Source organism: Chionomys nivalis, chromosome 23, assembly GCF_950005125.1.
Source record: "Chionomys nivalis chromosome 23, mChiNiv1.1, whole genome shotgun sequence".
In the NCBI taxonomy this organism is placed as follows: domain Eukaryota; kingdom Metazoa; phylum Chordata; class Mammalia; order Rodentia; family Cricetidae; genus Chionomys; species Chionomys nivalis.
Window position 1 is genome coordinate 15,572,054 of NC_080108.1, and position 19,774 is coordinate 15,591,827.

General features: G+C 46.7%; 2 protein-coding genes across 2 annotated transcripts; one reads left to right on the top strand and one right to left on the bottom strand.

Moving 5' to 3' along the window:
* Nucleotides 1-1,493: 1,493 nt before the first annotated feature.
* Mrps11 (mitochondrial ribosomal protein S11) lies at nucleotides 1,494-11,856 on the bottom strand. The gene is made up of 6 exons (XM_057756202.1): nucleotides 11,739-11,856; nucleotides 11,506-11,613; nucleotides 6,302-6,400; nucleotides 4,515-4,644; nucleotides 3,432-3,497; nucleotides 1,494-2,856 (listed from the first exon to the last, which is right to left on the bottom strand). The coding sequence occupies exons 1-6, from the start codon at nucleotides 11,801-11,803 to the stop codon at nucleotides 2,749-2,751; spliced, it is 576 nt and encodes a 191-aa protein (XP_057612185.1). The 5' UTR covers nucleotides 11,804-11,856; the 3' UTR covers nucleotides 1,494-2,748.
* A 263-nt stretch (nucleotides 11,857-12,119) lies between these two features.
* On the top strand, nucleotides 12,120-19,529 carry Mrpl46 (mitochondrial ribosomal protein L46). The gene is made up of 4 exons (XM_057756347.1): nucleotides 12,120-12,375; nucleotides 13,644-13,833; nucleotides 14,612-14,785; nucleotides 18,773-19,529. Exons 1-4 carry the CDS (start codon nucleotides 12,148-12,150, stop codon nucleotides 19,021-19,023), a joined length of 843 nt encoding a protein of 280 aa, XP_057612330.1. The 5' UTR covers nucleotides 12,120-12,147; the 3' UTR covers nucleotides 19,024-19,529.
* The last annotated feature ends 245 nt before the right edge of the window (nucleotides 19,530-19,774 follow it).

Sequence of the window (19,774 nt, forward strand, 5' to 3'; positions counted from 1 at the left end):
GCTTCTGATTTGTCCATGCTACTCCCAGCAGAGTGGCTGTTCCGGGCTTACAATGGGCACACCTGCCCCTGGGGGCTCAGATGACTGCCTGCCCTGGAAGCCTGGTCTTCTGCCATCTTGCTGAGATCTGCTTCTTACCTCTAAGCTCCGTGTCCTCTCTGTGCACCCAAACCCATAGTCCACCATGTCAGAGAGAGAGTGCTGGATCCTCAAGATCCCAAGACAGCAGACATCTCTTACAGACTCAGCATCTGGCCCGGGTCTCCTTTCTCCTTCGTTGATGCCTCCCACCCTCTTCCTTTGGTCTCTCATGACCTTCCAGGCTGCTAGAGTTCATCCCACACAGCGGCTAGCTGACCGCTAGGCAGCATTCTGCACAGGATGTACTGGGCCCGTGTCCCCTGAGAGGTGATGCTCTCCTGTCTCTTGTGGCTCTATTCCCACCCCCTCCCTGGCTCACCTACAGCGTTTACAGACCAGGCCATCATCTTCTTTCCGAGTTCTGTGTTTTTCCCTGGGCAGTCTCGTCCCCACTGTGGAAACAGGCATGCAGGAGCTTTGGCTAAACAGCATTGACTCTTTACTTGGGGTCCCAAGCCATCTTGGATTCCAGGAAGAATAAAACCCCACAGGAAGCTCCTGCACCTTCGAGGAGGATAGTTATCCATGAGGGTGAGGCTAGACCCTGGGAAAAAAGCATCATCTTGCAGGGATCAGACAAGGATGTCTTCAAAATTGAGGAAAGGATGGAAACCGGAATTGAGAAGACAATGGGTGGAACCGTTACTTGATGAGACTTGTTCTTTCTCTACTTTTAGTTCAACTCTATTTAGATACCATGTATGGTAATTGAAGTAAGAATGACCCTTATAAGCTCATGTTTGAATACTTAGTCCCCAGTTGGTAGAACTGTTTGGGAAGGATTGGGAGGTGTGTGATGGGGGTGAGCTTTGAGGCTTTCCACTGTCCCCTCTGCCTGATGCTTTCAGTTGACGATGTGAGCATTCAGCTCTCCCTGCAGCTATGCCTTTGTTCCCCATCATGGACTCTAAGTCTCTGAAACTGTGAGCTAATTGAACACTTTCATCTGTAAGTTGCTTGGCCATGGTGTTTTGTCACAGCGATTGAAAATTAACTAAGCTGCCATGTAATTAAATGTACCTCCTGTAAAAGGGCTGTCTCTAAGTCCTGACAACCAGATTCTCTCCTGGCCATGGTCATCTACGTATGCACCCTTTCTTCATCCCATCAGTGGAGCTTGTCTTTATCCTTGGTATGACGATCAGTTTTTTCAGCCCGTGTTTTCCTTTTGGTCCCTTGGTAAGCAAGCCTTCCTCTCCAGTGTTTTCCTAAACTTTTTAGCTGCTTCTGCTTGAGCCACAACCAGGTGCTCCGGGTCTCTTCTCCATTTGAATAAAGGCCAAACCATAGCAAATCACAAAGAATAGTTTCCAAAGCCTCATTTTAAAGTCTGTTTTATATGAAACCTTTACTTTTATTGTCATCAATAAAAAATTGCTGCAGTTCACTTTCTCTTACCCAGCATATATGTGTGTGCACATATACATATATGTATAGATACACACACACACACACACACACACACACGTTACGTCAGGTGTGGTGATGCTGTAAATCGAGCACTCAGAAGGTTAGCCTGAGCTATATAGTATGATTCTCTAAGAGGCCAAAAAGCCAGGTGGTTGTGGTGCCTGCCTTTTAATTCAAGCACTTGGGAGGCAGAGGCAGGTGGATCTCAGTGAGTTAGAGGTCGGCCTGGTCTCCAAGAGCTAGTTCCAGGATAGCTAGGGCTGTTACAAAGAGAAACCCTGTCTCAAAAAACCAAAATAAATAAATAAATAAATAAAAATAAAGGCCAAAATCTTTCTAATGCAGTTTGGATAGTGTTTTGTTAAGATGCTGGTCCTTCTCCCACAGTGGTTTAACATAAGCAGCCTCCAGCAGACTTTAGTTACTGGGCTCAGGATACTCCTCACAGGCTCTGCTAATGGAGTAGGGAGACAGCCCCTCAGAACCTGGGGGTTTGGAGCTGTGCCAATTTGTCTGCAAACATCTAGGTTCTATACCATCACAGTTCTCACTACCCGCACGTCTTTCTGCCAAATCCTGTTTTATACAACTCTACCAGCCTGCTTTCGAGATAACTTCCTTGGGTTTGGGGACTGCCAAAGTCGACCGAGTATAAAGGACGGACACTCCCAGGAAACCCGAACTTCAGAAACTCCCCCCCGCCCCCCTGCTAGGGCTAACTTCAAGCATGCCCACCACCTCTGAAATCTAACAGACTCCAGAGGACGGCAAAGAGCTCTCGCTCTCCTGGGTAAATGCCCAACTGTGGCTGTGACAGGATCTGGACACCTTGGCTAAGAGGCTATGGCAGTGTGAAAAGAAGGGGTGCAGTGGATGGCACCCATTTTACGCTGTGGCCCTTCCAGCCGGGGTCACACTTACACTCACGATCTTTCAGAAGTCTAACACTGGGAACAAAACCTGACAGCTACTATGTAGAACAGCCTTTTATTCTGAGAGCACAGCCGCAGCTGTGCTGACAGTTCCCAATCCCCCATGTCCGAGAGGTGAGCACTTCCTGCTCCAGGTGCAAGGGGAAGCAATGTTCTCCCGCAGGCTTGAGCGCTGCCGGCCCCAGCAGCTCCCTCAGTGGCCTTTCTGCAGGGTCCATCTGGAGTGGAGACTTTAGGTCGGGTTCAAGTGCACGCTTCCTTCCCGTCACAGCCTTCGAGCCTTCCGGGGCCGACAGCCGTTGTGTGGGACAGGGGTGTTGTCTGTGACTGAGACTACTTCCAGACCCCCCATGGTCAGTCCTTTGATGGCAGACTGGAAGGATCAGAAACAGGAGAGTGGTATGGTCTCCAAAATGATGATGACCCAGCATCTTCAGATAGGGCTCCAAGAGGGAGGGAAGCTCATGGATACCTACAGTTCCAGTGCCTGCTGCCTCCAACCTGGACTTCACAATCTGAGCACAGGCTAGAGCCCTGTGCTCCAGCAACATGAACATTTTCCTCTCCCAGGACGGACACACTCATGCCCCAAGGCCTCATTCTTGTAAAGTCGGAGAGATGTCACCTCCTAGCCCCACTGGTCTCAGGACCCCCTGAAGGCCCCCAGCACCTTGGTCTACACTTCTCCATGCACCCACTAGTCTGTGCTGAAGATGTGTTTATGATGGTTCCCCAGAGATCCACTTTTCCATTCCCAGGGCTGGCACAGAGCAAACACTCGAGAAGCTGAGACAAATGACATGATCTAGGCTCGCTCTGAGGGGCTTAGATGATTGTAGGAGTAACCGAGAGGAACTAAGGGGAACGTTTACTAAGGGGACATTTAAACTCCCCACACCTGGCTCTAAAGAACATGCACACGCACTGTGGAGAACCCTAGTTACTTACCCAGCGTCCTGGCCCCATGCCTTTCACTATAACTCTGATGTGGGTCACTCCCTTTCCTGTGGCTTTCTGGAGAGAAACAAGAGGTCAGTGTCCCAATCTCTGGCTACTGTCTCCAGAACATGCGGGGTAATGGCAGCAGCAGAAGTCAACAGGGAGGCAGAAGACAGAAGGAAGCAAAGCACAGAGAGTGGCAGTGGAGGTGAGCACCCAAAGAGGCTGGCAAACCCAGGCCAAGAACCAAGGTGATGGAACTGCACTGCCACCTAGTGGACACTTCTAGATATTGCCTCATTTCCCTCCAAATGCAGACCTGTCTGTCCACTTCTAAAGTGGGATTTAGCATCTTTAGAGTTAGGTATGTGTCCATATTATAAGCACACTCATTATGGGTCTTGGAAAACACCCAGAACTCACTCAAACACTACCAACACTGACTATGTCTCTTAACTGAATGTCCTCTGTCTGGTGGGTCATTACATCACTCTGAGTTTTGATCACTACCACACAGCCATCAATAGTTTCCTTATGTCTAGCTGTAAAGGTCCAAGTGTCCCTCCAGGAAGTAGTCCTGTTTGTCAGTGTACACACACTCATGAGGTCTCTCCTACAGCAGGAAACATGCAGCTCTGATCCCAGGCTAATCTGGGTTCACATCAGGGTGCTGAACTGGCTGCCTGACTTTGACCAATCCCACACAATCTGATTTTCTTGGAAGAGTAGATAATAGCAGGGTCTTCTGAAGACATGGCAATAATGAACTATCTGAAATGTAGCTGATTAATTTGCTTCTAAATAGTCACTTTGGGACTTGTGTTATAAGACATGCCCCCTGAATAAAATGCAACCCCTCACGCCATCCCACTGGTCTTTAATGGAAGGAGCTTGGTTCCTAAGCCTTCTTCCTTTTCTCCACTGAAGCTGAGAAAGAAAGCTGATAACTGTCCCACAATGACTTCTTAAAGCAGCTCAGTGTCAGGACATCTAAGCGGGGCGGGCAGAGCCCTCAGTGCTTCTGAATCAGGTCTGCTAAGAACTCTCCCCATCAGCCACAGGAAGAGCACAGCACTGTGGTCAGGTACTTACTGCGGCCGCTGCGATGCCTGCTGTCTGTGCTGCGATGCCGGTGCCCTTCTTGGCATTGCGAAAGCCTTCTGTGCCACAGGAGGCGCGGGCCAAGGACACGTTAGTAGCAGACACTACCTGGATCTGTGTGCTTGGAAAAAGAGGCATATAACTCTATTACTGCTCAGGGAAGGAAGGGAGCTTGCTACAGTCCTTAGGAGCCCGGATGAGAAAGAAAAGGTCACCAGCTCCCTCTCTCATGTTAACAGAAGACTGCCAAATCATACACTAGAGGAGTGCCATCACCCAACGGCAGGAGAGTACCACCAGAAGGACACGCGTCTGCCTCAAGCCTTTCCCAAGGCAGGGGCTATGTTGGTTTAATATCCTTGTCTAGTGTTCTGTTAAAAAAAGGACAACATTGGAAGTTCCAGGTATCTTCCACTATAACAACGAAAACAGGAGTAGGTGAGGGATGGCTTGATGGTGACAGGTGGACCCACATGTGCAAACTGTTTTCTGATCTCCACGTCGTTATGCTCCACCCCCAACAAATAAGCAAGAATATAATAAAGTATTTTTAAACAGTCTATGAATAAATGCCTGGAGACCTGTCGCCTAGCTCTGTTTCAACAATAAGCAACTCACGTCCATTATAGTGTTGCCTCTAAACCCTGTTCCCATCCCCCCATCAGTGGACTGTTATGAAGTGAACCTAAGACCTATCAGTTCAGTGTCTATCTCTAAAACACAAAGATGCATAAAAAATCCCACAAAACTATTTATCATGACAATATTATTACAGTGGATAATTTAAATGCTTATGACCACTATTCTGGGATCAAAAATTATTTTAAATAAATGAAACTTTTTACTAATTTGCTCTGTAAGGGTAAATTATAATTAAGAATGACTTTAAGAAAATCCTAAAGAGCATCCTGTCTCCCCTTTGGTTATCGTCACCCCACTTTCTGCAGAGGTTTCTGGGTGCTCATGGGAGGGGAAGTGAAGGGGATGCTGCTATACAAGCTCTACAAGAGACCTTCTGGGCTACTACTGGCACCTGCCTGTGGCCTTGTTATGGCTGTCATCCTCTCCAAGGGCCTCTTACATTCCCTACACTGGACAGAAACATTCTGATGTAGGGTGGATTGAAAAGGCCACAGACACAACAACACAAAGAAAGCAGAGAAGCTGTGTCTGCATTAGCTCAAGAGGAGAAGGGAGCCTCTATGGGCCCTGTAACCTCTGTGCTACATGCTGGAGGCCAGGACTATAGTCTCTGGTGCTGTACTCCAACTGTGTGGCAGGCAGGCTGTGACAAAGGGGGACCTGGCCTGCAAAGTTGTCACCAACACCCTGTATTTCTGTGGCTGGGAGCCTGCTTGGTACCTGTGTGCACAGCAGAGAAGGGCTTTAGTCTTGCTGCTTTTATTCACCATTACACTTAGTCCTGCAAGGGAAGGGGCAGTGCACAGGACATCAGGGAAGAAGGCTAAAGGGTTTTGCACTTGTCTAGAAGTTGATATTAGGGTTAGTTTACTAGTAAGTTATGTATTTGTAGATTGCTTCGCTCACAACAGGACCAGCTGCTTCTAATACAGTCCTTCTAACTCTTGCATAGGAATCCCAAGGAAGGCACAAAAATCTTAAAATTACAGTGTAACAAATCTATTTGATATTTTTATGAAACTTAAGTAATTTCCCCAAAGAAGATGAGGCTAGCATCTGGCAACCCGACTTCTACTAGAAGAAGGGCTAAGGCAGAAGCAGCCCACAGGGACTTGCTCACACACCCCCTTTCTTACTTGTTGTGGGTTGCTTTAATATGTGCGACTGGGACCTCCTCAAACCTCATCCCTGCCCACCGCAGAGGGCTTTCCTGTCCTGGAGCTGGAGGGTAAATGCTGCAATCAGAAGAAACATTTGGTTAATTTCCCAATTGTTCTTTAAATCAAAAGAAACACATACCTGCCTAAAAACAAAACAGAATCGGTTGAATGTGGCGATGCACACTTGTGATCTGAGCATGGGGTAGAGGTGGTGGGGGAAGTGTGCACACTGGGGGGTGGGCAGGATGGGAAAATTGAATCCAAGGCTAACCTGGGATACACACAGCTTAGGATAGACTGTAAGACTCTGTCCCCTCCCATAAAGGCCTCGATTCTCACAAACACCCACCCCAAACATCAAATCAAATAGCACAGACAAACCCTGTGGTAGTTTGAATGTAATTAGCCCCCATAATTTCACAGGGAGTAGCACTATTAGGAGGTGTCCTTGTTGGAGGAAGGGTGTCACTGTGGGGGGTAGGTTTTGAGGTTTCCTATGCTCAAGACACCACCCAGTGTCTCAGTTGACTTCTTGTCGCCTGCAAGATGTAGGACTCTCAGCACCACATCTGCCGGCACACCGCGTGTACTCTGTCATGATGATAATGGACTGAGCCTCTGAAACTGTAAGCAAGTCCCCTCAGTTAAATGTTTTCCTTATAAGAGTTGAATGGTCAGGGTGTCTCTTCGCAGCACTAAAAACCCAGAGAGAAACCAGAATGAAAACTAAGAGTCTCTGGTTCTGGAGGGGCTCTCTGCACCTTCTGGACACCACGGTGTTTCAGGGTTGGGAACACTGGCCTTGATACTGTGCTGGGCTCGGGATCTTTTAGCCTTAGTCTAATTTGCTTGCTGGGTTTCCCTGGGGCCATAGTCTCCATCTTCAGGTAGAAAATTCATGTCTAAACAGACACAGGACCAGCAAGGGAGGCCAGGTTTTGGACCAAGGAGAGTGGTCTTGGGTCTGAGCTTTGTTCTTTACAAATTGAAACACACATGTAATTGCCATTCAGCATTTCAGATGGGAGTAAACTTGCTGTTTCATTATGCCTACGCACCCAAATCAGGCGCAGATTTGTACCCGACACCCACGCTATGTTTCTACTATGCTGAAATCCATTTTAGAAAATATGCTACCATTCAAGCACCCCCGGCTCCATCTGCTTCTCGAGGGTTATTTTTCAAAAACTCAGCACAGCGCATTCTTTCCTGGGGGCCTGATTTTAGCGATGATGTGCAGCCTCTGTAGGTGGCTGGCCTATCAGTTTCTGTACTAAGAAGAAAAGTGTCCTAGTCCTGTGGATGACACTTATTTCAATGATCATCATTTCCCACTGATTTTTTTTTTTTTTTTGTTCCCTATATTGACTTGGGAGTGAGCAAATACGAGTCTACGTCTGAGTGAAACCAATACAATCCCCTTTAGATAGCAAGATTTTGAAACCAGGAGCTTGGGCTATTTACTCTAGGGGATGGCCAAGATCAGGCCTCTAAACTTCCCAGGTTCAGTTGGGCAGGGTAGTGCATGCCTGCCCATAATCCCAGCCAGGAGGGTCACCTTGAGTTTAAGACCAGCTGTGATGACAGTGCTCCTGGTCATTCCGGGCTACATAACAAGAGGCAGCCTCAAAACAGGCTCACTATGTTAGACCAGGCTGTCCTCAACTGCAGGGATCCATCTGCTTCTGCCAGCACTGTACTGGGATCAAAGGTGTGCACCACCAGGCCTGGCTTAATTACATAATCTTTAAAAATGCAAATACAAGCAACTAAAGAATGCCCCCAGGTGGGAGAAACAAGAGTGTCCAGATGGGTAATCCAATGCCAAGCCGTCAGCTCTGAAGACAGATGCATACAAGTAACATTACATGGACTGATCAGGTTATATTTATGTAGTTAGGAAAACACCTCCCCAACAATTAAAAAAAAAAGAGGCCTTAAATTTGAGAGAGAAAACGGGGGTATAAGGGAGGGATCAGGAGGAGGAAATGGGAGAGATGATATAATTTATATTTTAATTTCAAAAAGTTATTTTAAAATGGAAACAAACTGCAAAAACCATAGTCAGGGCTTGGTGTTCTCTGGCACTACTTTTGTATAACTGCAGATGGGTTCAGCAAGATCTCCAAAAGCCTGAACTTTAATTTCTAAACCTTGTCTCCTTCAACCATCATCTGTCCTCTGTCCGACCTTGACCCTTAGGGTCACAGCCAACAGTTACCATTGCCAGCACATCTGTCCTCTGTCCGACCTTGACCCTTGGGGTCACAGCCAGCAGTTATCATTGCCAGCACATCTGTCCTCTGTCCGACCTTGACCCTTGGGGTCACAGCCAGCAGTTATCATTGCCAGCACATCTGTCCTCTGTCCGACCTTGACCCTTGGGGTCACAGCCAGCAGTTATCATTGCCAGCACACGCATCGCAGCAACCTTGGCTTCAAGCATCCCTGCCTACCACCCCCTTGTCTGCTTTGGTATCGTCAGGGCCAGCACTCGATGAGCCCATCGGATGTCTGTCACTCCATATACCTCGGGAACCTCAGCTGGACTAAAGTCTAGTCTCAATTCCCCTCTTACTTCATCACTTTCTCCTGGCAAACTCCCAGCCCTTATTAAATCTGAGTCTGTGCAAACACTGCATGGCCAACTGGGCTCTATAGCAGCTGGGACAAGACACTGCTGGAGGAGGCTGTCCTGTGAGCAGCGGGGAGCGTGGTAGCATCCCTGGCTCTAGTCCACTAAATTCAATCTTCTAATTTAGGACCACTAGAGCTTTTAGACACTGCTAAAAGTCCCTACCAAGAACCGCTGCTTCGTTTTAATGACATTCCAGCATCAAGTAGGCTTTCGAGATGCCTGACAACCATTCTCAGTTCAATTATCCTTCCATTCTCCAGGAGGCGGCCTCTACACTTCCTTTTGTCTCCTTAACCATCCAGCTCCTTCTGTTTCCTCAGGGCCAGCTGATGACCTCTACAGAGAAATAGAATCAATTAGACTTTCTTCCAGCTTCCACCACCAAACATCTGTGACCAGGGCCGTTGAGGACTCTTCTGCCACAATGTTCCGGTTGCCTATTAGCCCCACAAGGACTCTGTTCCTGCAATGTTCCCACTTCAGCATCAGGCTTCCCAGAAGCAAAACATACTGTCACGTCATAAACATAAAATCAAAACAAGAACAAAAAGTACCCCTCACCCCCCAGGTTCCCAAGAACTTCTCTATTCTCCTTTATAACAAAACCTCCTTAAGGAATGACAATACTTGTTTATTCTCCTTGAAACCAACCCACTCCAATTAGAAGTTATTTCCACTTCTCCATCAGGAAGGCAGGCTGTAGTCAAGGTCACTGACCTACTCTGTGCCACTCAATCCAATGAGCAGTCATGCTATCTGCCTGTCAACCCAGCTTTTCTGCAGTGCTGAACAGAGCTCCATTCCCTACTTTGTACCACGCTAAAAAGAAAATCTTGTCTGGCTTTCTTTCTACCTGTCCTGGGGAGGTTCTCTCTTTCACCGGTTCTTCCTTGCCCCAAATCGGTCTGTATTACATCTCTACTCCGAAGCTAGGTGTCTCAGGTTTTCTCTTTTATTATATGCGGTTGTACAAGGCCATTTTAAAGCAAGTATAAGGCATCTCAAGCTTAGCCACACAGAGCTAAACTCCATCAGTCTCTGCCGTCTTAATATATAACAATTTGCTATTTTCCGTTGTTTAGTGCTCAAATTTGAGCCTTCACACCTCTCTTTTTCTCAACCTTTATATTAATAGCTTCTTAGCTGGGTGTTGACGAATGCCTGTAATCCCAAGCACTCAGGAGACGTTCCAGGCCAGCCTAGGTCATACAGCAAGACCTTTTCTCAAAACAAAACACCCAAACCAACAAAATGGCTAAAATCCCACCCTGGTCCAGACACCATCATTTTTACCACTTTATAATTGCTCTCAAGTCTTCTCTCAGCTTCCATCCTTGCTCCCTATAGCTTAACATCAATACAGTGGGCAAAGACTCTCTAAACAGTAAGCAAGGTTGCTGGAGCTGGGCTACACTCTTAGAATCTAAGCACTCATGAGGCCAAGGTAACAGGATTATAAATCTGAGCCTAACCTAGGCTGCACAGCAAGGCCATCTTAAAAAAAAAATAAATTAAATATCATCAACTCTCCCCAAAGCTGGACAGATGTGGCCCTGCTTGGATGCCAGCTTGCTGGATAGGGCCTTTACTGTTGGAACTGGGATGTAAGGCTAACAACCCCCAAAGTACCTGAGATTGCCTAGCGACTAGCTGCAACAGATTGGATTAAATTCCATCAGCAATCCCTCACTGCCTGCAGAGGGTAAAGTGTAAAAGCGCCAGGGCGACAGGGAAGCCCGTCACCATGTGTCTCCTCCCAGAGGTATCACCCACCATGTTCTCCAACAGCTTGACTTTCCAGACCGCTGCCTCTGCCTGGAATGACGCCTCTGGTCTTGCCCAGCTCAATTTCTATTCCCATCACCTCTGCACTCCAGGGTACCTTAAGTCTTGCCTGACTTCCTGAGGAATGCCTTACTCTTTTAAAGGTCCAACCTGCTCTTACCTCTATCAGTCTGATTAGATTATGATTAAAACAGATACACCTATATCTTTCTTGGAAGTCTGTGAACCACTTCGGGGGTGGAATAAACCTTCTGTATTCCAGTACTTATGGTACTTAAAAGGTAGTAGAGTTTTCAGTAACTGTTAAATAGATGTGAAGTGAGCGTATATGAAGAAGTTGAAGAAGTTATATTAGTGGGGCGCAGGATGTCACTTCCCAGGGCTAGACACAAAACTAATGCTGAGCCTTTGACCAACTCTAATGCAGTTGGTGTAGTTCCTCAAGTCATTTTGTGCTGGTGGAAGAGAAAGTTGCTAGTTGGAACTAATGCCTACCTCACAAGGAAAGAACACTGGTACTTATATATGTACGACGCTCAGCCAACAGTTGCTAATTCAACAGCTACTTTATGCACCTCTATTTTCACCAACACCTCTGAGAGTTATCTTCATTTTTGAGAAGGATCAAACGCTGCTTTGCATAAACTCGCACAGATGGCAAACGACAGGAATTCACTTTTTTCTATGACTTTGGAGGGTGGCGGGCAGAAGTCACAGGATACAAGTGTCCAGAAGCCTGGACCCACTTAGCCCTCACCTGAAGCGGCTCGGAACCGCTTCCTTTTCAGTTTTCTGCTTAGCAGCCGCGTCTTCTAAGCTCGGGGCTCCGGTGTGGATAGGCTGAGCTGGGGCAACCACCACAAGCCTGCAAAGAAGAGCTCGGTGAGGGACTGGCTTAACGGTCCTCTGGGAGGTTCAAGTGGCACATAGGCCTGAGAGGTAGGAGAGAAGGTTCGAGAGTGGCCGTGGGCTCGAAAGGGCAGCCTTTACCTGGTCATCCCATGTCCAGCCCAAGACCGCAGGAGCCACGATCCTGCGTTTCTCAAAACCTGCATGATTGAAATTGACCCTCGTCAGCTCCCGTCCGCGGCGCCGGACCGAGATGGAGTCAGCACCATGAGCATCTACGGGGGAGCACACAGAAGGGAAATCACCCGATTTCTCTGAAATTCCCCCTTGAATAGTTTTTGTTCAAGTTTAAATGCTCTATAAAATACTTTATATGGGACTCTCTCCCTTTTTAATGGTTTAATCAAGAATTTGACCTCCCTCTCCCAACTGCAATGGTTCGGTCTCACAGGTAACCCTGCCCCTTCGCCGGTCTGCGTTGCCTCATGGGAACGTGGGGTTGGCTGGGAGCCTCGCCGGCAGCCGCGGTGCCTTGTGGGAAGGCGGAAAGATGGCGGCGCCCATGGGGCGTACTCTGCTAGGGGTGGCTAGAGGCTGGCGACGTCTCGACAGTCTCTGGGCTGGTAGCCCGCGTTCTCGCTGCCTGTCCCTTGAGGCTGCGCCCTCAGGCAGCCGGTCTCCATGGCGCCTGTTGGGTGCCTTGTGTCTGCAGCGGCCACCGCTGATCACCAAGCCGCTCACCCCATTGCAGCAAGAGATGGCGGATCTACTACAGAAGGTAAGGCGGGTGCGGGCTTCGGGGTGCGGTGCGGGGAAGCAGCAGTTCCAAGCGGGCCTCGATTCCATGGTGACTCTGGTACTTTGTGTGACCTTGAGCAAATCATTTCACCTCTTGACATCTCCTAGTGACATTTCCAAGGTGTAAGTTAATCTTAATGAATTGGATTAGTTTAGAGCAGGTTGCGACAGAGTTTAATTGAATTGGCTTATTTTCGCCTGGGCACTCTGTGTGGATGGTTTCCGGTGGCGAACAGGAATCGCTTCCTGTAAATTAGGCCCTGAAAGATGACAGATGTCTTTGCGAAGTGATGAGCATTAGGAAGAAAGCCTTGGAGACTGTGGTCACTTCCGTAAGATGCACGTGCTAAAATTTGCTTTGTTTTTACCTCAGGGAGCAATTTCTGTGAAGGGCAAGTGAGGGAACATGGGCAAAACCGCAAGTGTCCTTGCTGTCAGGGTGTTGAGTCTCTGTAGATAGTGATGAAGGATCTTACCTGTCCCTACACTTCGAGGGGCTTTTGTCTTGGGAATACGAATATAAGCTCTTTTCAGTGCTTTTTGCTCATTGATTTACCCTCTTGGCCAGTTAGGGGTGGTCAAGTACCCCACAGGTATTCATAACTCATACTGTGTGTCACTGTTCGAAGTGATCGATGCGCAGTTATGGATAAGATAGGCACATAGCTGTGGTTCCTAGAGTTTCCTGTACTAGAGTTAGGGGTGCAGCCAGTAACCAGTCAAATGACTAATTACAGACTTTGGTAAGCACTATAGGAAAAAAAAAAAAAAAAAGGACACAGAGTACTGGAAGAGTTGTACACAGAACCACATAGGTTTGATTTTCGTGAGAAGTGTCCAGGATGGCTTGATGAGAAAGCGGCACTTAAGTTGAGATGGGAAGGAGGAGTAGACATCTGGGAGGAATAGTGTGAGGGGGGATATTAGAGGAAGAAGGGATGTTGTAGTGTCTTCGAGGCAGGAAAGTGCCTGAAGAGATGCTGATCAGAGACCCATAGACCTAGAGTGTGGGGTGGGATCCACAGTGCCTCGCCACTCCTCTGTTCTTCCTGGCAATCTTGGTCTCTATCACATTCTGACATTTTGGCAAATTTCCCTCAAGCTGATAGTCCAGTGGGCCTTTTTTCTTCTTTGCATCTGTATAGTGTTTTGATTATCTCTCTGAGTGTATTAAGTGATGTGCTTCCAAGCCTGCCAAGGATGCCGTAGTTTTGTTTTTTCTTCTCCTTTTCCTTTTCAACTCTCCAGGTGGAGACAGAGAGAAGCCTGTATTCAGACCACGAGCTTCGTGCTCTGGATGAAGCTAAGCGACTGGCAAAGAAGAAAGCTGACCTTTATGACGATGAACAAGACGAGCAGGGCGTTACACTTGCACAAGACTTAGAAGATGCGTGGGAGCAGGCATTCCTACAGTTCAAACCTGGAGCTCGAGTGACAGGTTTGTGACCTAGGCCACCCTCAAGGAAGGGAAAGTGAGGTGTTCTGATTTCCAGGTGAAGGTCAGTCGCCTGACTCCTGCTTTACATTTTAATAGCAAGTAGTGTCAAGAAACAAAACAGTTTCCAGGAAAATAACCTTTTCCCCCCTATTCCTTATAATCCCCCTAACCCAACTTTTAAAAGACTTAAGCTATTTTTAGGGGGAGTAAAGTGTCTTTCTCTTTCTGTTGAAGCTTGCAATTATTGTTTGAGTTTTACCTCTGCTCTGGATCAGAGAGTGGCAGGAATTAAGTCTTCTCTAATGCCTGTTTTATGAGAAGTCACTTTGAGCCTCTTGTCCTTGTTTCCGGGACGAGGACTGGGGTAGCAAGATCCCAGTCATGCTGTTAAATCCCATGGGCAGGTTTGCTTGTTTGTTTTGTTTCTTGATCTGTGTGTATGTGTCGCTGAGGGCTGAACCCAGAGCCTCATGCTTGCAGGGGACATGCGCTGCCTCTGAGCTGTATTCCAGTGCTTATGTTTGAATTGTTACAGGCATTGCTTCTTTTCCAAAGGCTTCAAGTGCATTGTACTCATGAGAGAAGTTCAGCTCTGGTTCCAATGCTTACTTTTCAGTTTAAGTTAGGGTTATACTTTGGCTATGAGTTCTTAGAGGACAGGACTTGAGGAAGTTGAAGGAAGGCTCTAAAACTCAAAATCCTTGGTTTTGAAAGATCAGACTTTTTTATTTTTTGTTTTTCTCTCTCTTCTGATCTCTTCTGATTGTCCCTTTTGTAGAAGCTGATAAAAAAAATGACCGAACCTCGTTGCATCGGAAGCTTGACAGGAACCTTGTCCTCTTAGTCAGAGAGAAGCTTGGGGATCAGGATTTTTGGATGCTCCCTCAAGTAGAGTGGCAACTTGGGGAGACCCTTCGAGGGACAGCTGAACGAATCCTGGACAAACTATCAGGTAACTTCTTTAACTTCCAGAGACTCCAGGTTCATTTCAGGTTGACTGTGATTGGACATAAGGATGGAGAGGGAGATGTTTAATGGACACAGATGAGTAAAATTCTCAACACTTCAGAAGCAGAGGCGAGGAATCCCCATGAGTTCAAGGACAGCCAGAGATATATAGTGAGACTCTGTCTCACCCTCCCCCCCCCCCAAAGAAAAACAAACAAACAAAAAAACCCAAAAGCAAACGAACAAAATTCTGGCAAGGATTTTCCTTAGAACCAGTGAGTGCCCTGTGTTAGTGTACTGAGATCTTAGAACCAGTGAGTGCCCTGTGTTAGTGTACTGAGATCTTGGAACCAGTGAATGCCCTGTGTTGGTGTACTGAGATTTTAGTGCATTGAACATCTTCTTAATTCTCTCCTCCCCTCTTCTTCCTTTCCCTTCCTTCTTCAGTCCCTGTCTTTTTCCTTCTTCTCCTCTTTGTCCTCCTTCTTCTCCTTCTTTTCTTTCTTTTTTTATTGGTAGCCCGGGGTGGATTTGAACTTCCTTTGATGTACTTGAGGATAACCTTGAACTTTTGATCCTCTTGCCCTCACCTCCTGCATGTTGGGATTGTATGCTTGAGCCACAACACCCAGTCCTTAGTGGGCAAGTTCATTCCTGTGCTGGGAGATGGATTTCTAGTTCATTGCCTTAACCACTTAGCAATGATTACATTAATTAGAATTCTTTCTTTTTCTTCTCTTTATTTATTCTTTGTGTCTTTCATATCATACATCTCTATCTCATTCATTTCCCCATCACTCGTGCCCCTGCGCCATAGTGGTCATTCACACACTTCATTCTAGCAAGAATTTTGAATTCCCCGAAGGTCAGGACAGACTCTGTTCCTCTTCACGAGTTCTCAGCACTACCTGGCATAGAGTGGACATTGGCTGGTGTTGGATAAGTGGATTTGGTAATAGTGTCAGCACCTAGCCGCTTGATTGGCTCTGCCACCAGGCTAAGTGCTCCTGGAAAATGTCAAAGGTTTGCATGCCCCTTGATCCTTTTTCACTGGGGCTGCTTTAGCCAGCAAGAGGCAACAGGGTACAGTGGAATGTGGGGCTTTGTTTCCCTCAGCCTCTCAGCCATCATAAAGGAATTGGCAGTTGTAGACACTCTCAGGTTCTCTCTCACGAGTGTGCATGGCCAGTGCTTGCTCAGCTCTGCCTTCTCTGTGCCTTGTGGAAAGGGTTCTGCCTTGACACTGTGCTTTCTTTGAACATTCCTATTGAGTAAATGCTTAAGAAAGTAAAAAAAGGATATCAATAGGTATATTTATATTTAATATATAAAACTATTAATATAATAGCAGATTTATTGCAACGTTCATAAGGTAGCAAATTTAAAATGGAATAGCAAAGAAAGTTTACACAATACATATGTAAGAAAAGTGAAAATACATTCCTTCTCCACTGACTCCACACTTTTGCAAGCTGGAATTTCTAGAGTGGAGTCACCAGGTCAAAGGTGTGCATGTGGGAGGATTTGGGAAGTATGCCTGCTCGACTCCACTGTGCAGTGATGACCTCTTCAGGAACTGTTTGTAGTGTCTGCTTACCTGGACCTCCCCAGCACATGAAATAGCCCAGTTTTAGTTTGTAGCTGTGCAGTCAGTAGAAATAATATCTCTTGAATTAGTATTTACCTCTTTGCTATTGAGACTGACCGTCTTTTCATATGCTCAGGGGACTGGCTAATTTTGTGTGTCAACTTGACACAAGCTGTAGTCATCAGAGAGGAAGGAGCCTCGGTTGAGGAAAGGCCTACCTGAGATCCAGCTGTAAGGCATTTTCTCAACTAGTGATCAAGGCCCAGCCCCTTGTGGGTGGTGCCATCTCTGGGCTGGCAGTCCTGGGTTCTGTAAGAAACCAGCAAGAGCCAGTAAGCAGTTCCCCTCCATGGCCTCTGCATCAGCTCCTGCCTCCAGGTTCCTGCCCTGTTAGAGTTCCTGTCCTCACTTCCTCCAATGAAGGACTATGATCTGGAAGTCTGAGCCAAATAAACCCTTTCCTTCCCAGCTTGCTTTTTGGTCGTGGCGTTTCACTGAAGCTGTAGAATCCCTAGCTAAGATACTCAGTGTATTTCGTAAGTCTGTGAACTGTCTTGTTTGTAGTGAAATATTTTTATTTTTTGACTTGATAATATTTTAATCTGTGTTTTCCAGATTGTAGAAAAATAATATGCTTTATTCAACTAACTTTGGAGAGTTGAGGAAAGTATAAAGAAATATACCAATATCATCCCACCTCTCCCACACGTTTAGTATAGCATTTAAATGCACATTGTATGTAAATATATCTGGTGTTAGCGATGTTTTGCTAAGCTGGAGAACACTAATTCATGCATTTGTGTAATGGTTATCAGTATCGAGTAAGTGTGGTAAGAGAGTATGTTTTCCTTCTCAGAGGTAATGCTTACTGACAATTTTTTCCTTGCATTCTTTTAGAAATTTTTCTGTACATGTTCAAGAGCATGACTATTTTTAATTAAAAAACTAAATTGCTTTCATTTGTGTGTGTGTGTGTGTGTGTGTGTGTGGTCACGCGCATGCTTTGCATGGCACAAGCGTGAGGTCGGGGACAACCTGTCTGGGTTTGGTTCTATCCTCTGTGTGGCTCCATTGATCTTACTCAGGTCATCCACTTGGTGGCGAATACTTGTCCCCACTGAGTCATCTCCCAAGTCCTTTATTCCATTTCTTTTGAGATAGGACCTCACTGTGTAGCGCAGATTGGCCTTGAACTCACTAAGTAGTCTACTTTGGCCTTGAATTTGCAGTTCTCTTGGCCAAGTCTCCACACTGTGGATGACAGGCATGTGCCACAATGCCTGGCCCCAAGTGCATCTTGGTACCTGAAGTTATTATTCCTTTGTTGGATGTGCTGAAAATGTTTTTTTGAGTCTTTCTGTTGTTCTTTGAGACAGGATGGAATGTAGTCCAGGCTGTTCTCAAACCCACTGCATGGCAGAAGATGACCTCAAACTGCTGGCTCTCTTGCCTCAACCTCCCAGGAACTCGTTGCTTGGGGAACCTTAGTGTCACTATGCACACACTCATGTTTATAATTTTGTCCTTGCAGTGCTTTCTGTGTGCTCTATTTTTTCTATGAAAGATTTGAATTTTATCTGGGCAAATATAATGTTTTTTAAAAAGTAATCTTGTTTTTGAAGGTTGGGGCCCCTCTTGAGATGTAAAATACCAACATTGCTTTTTTTAGTGAAAAATTTGAAAATACATTGTAATTAAAAAAGTACAAATTGTTCATGAAATCATCATTCAAAGTGAACAAATCTTTTATAAAAATGAAGTTTCAATTACGTCTTGGGGCCACAGTGTCAGTGTGAGTACTGAGGTTGGTCTCCAACTCTGTTTTTCTGTTTAGCTAACTGTTCTACAGGTTCTATTTAGTAATTCTCCATTTTGCCATCTTTGAAGTGCTAGATTCGGGTTATTAGCTCCTTCTTGGTTGCAGACCGCAGAAGCCAGATCTGCCCTGGATGTGGTGATGCCTTTGATCCCAGTACTTGAAACGCTGAGGCAGCAAGATCACCACTCTGTGGCCTGGGCTACGTAGAGGGACTAAGCTAGCTAAGGATCTTGAAGGAAAGCAAGACTTTACTTCCGGAAACTTCCTCATTCCCACTCCCCTAAAGGTCGAACTGGAGACCTTCTAGAGGTGACGAGCTTGGCTCTACAGCTGCCCACTTTCTCGGTCCTGTTTCAGCAGCTGGTGGCAGGGTTAAAGGTGGAAGCCAGCTGCTATGACTCCTAGACGATGTTAACTGCACCGTGGACTTTTAGGCCCACAGAGGCACCTGGCACCTGGGCTAGACAGCATTTGGTTCGAGGGGAGGAGCCTCCTTTCAGGGCCGCCACACTCATGGCGATCATCTTTAGGTGAAGAAGCGGATGGCTGTACCCTAATCTTCCAATTCTTTCTTTTCTCTTCAGAAAACAACATGGAAGCCAAGTTCCTAGGAAATGCACCTTGTGGCCACTACAAGTTCAAACTCCCCAAGGCAATGCGGACAGAGAGTGACATTGGGGTCAAAGTCTTCTTCTTCAAAGCTCTTCTGCTCACAGGAGACTTCTCACAGACTGGGAAGAAGGCCCGTCATGTGTGGGTCAGTAAGGAAGAGCTGGCCGACTATCTGCAGCCCAAGTACCTGGCTCAGGTCAGAAGATTCCTTCTGGACGTTTGATGGACACAGCTTCCTGTTGATCTGCACATAAGTCAAGTGCTGGGACATTGGGAACAATGCTCAAGCCCATTGATGGGGACTGTCAAGCGCCAAACTAAGTTCTGAGAATTAAATGTGTTTGTCATTGTATTGGATTTTGATTTGTCCCTGGGAGACAATTGGCTTCGCTATATATCAAGTAAAAGCATTATGTTACAGTGACTTAACAGGCCGAGTGGGCCGGGAAGAAAGAACACAGGAAATGAATTGGTCTAAATTCCCGAGTTCTGAGAACGTTTCTGGGCTCTTGAAAAGCCTAGTTCTATAGCTTCTCGGCTGTTTTCACTTCCCTTTTCCCATTCCACTTGATAGGAAGGACACACCTTCTTTCTCTCCCTCCGTTTTGGAGGTTTCATATTTAGACAGAGATTAATCACTTCTTAACCATTTAGTCATTTGAAAGAAAGTCCCCTTCTCTCCAGCCTCCCAGTGGAAGATTCATGGCCAGGCCGTGATGTGCATCAGAGTCGCGGTAGCTGGCCGTGCCCAGGGAGCATGCTCTCTTCCTCTGGGGTTGGGCTTTGGCTAATGAGTGTGGTGTTTGGGTCATCACTCATCCCCAGGAGCCGGCATACAGAGCACAGAGTTGAGGCGACTCAGAGGCGGTGTCTGCTCAGAGTGGTCAGACAGTCACAGACCTTCCTGGTCTCTGTCACTCTTCCTGGTCTCCTCTCACACAGACTTCTGGGTAAACTGCCCGGCCCTTTGTGAG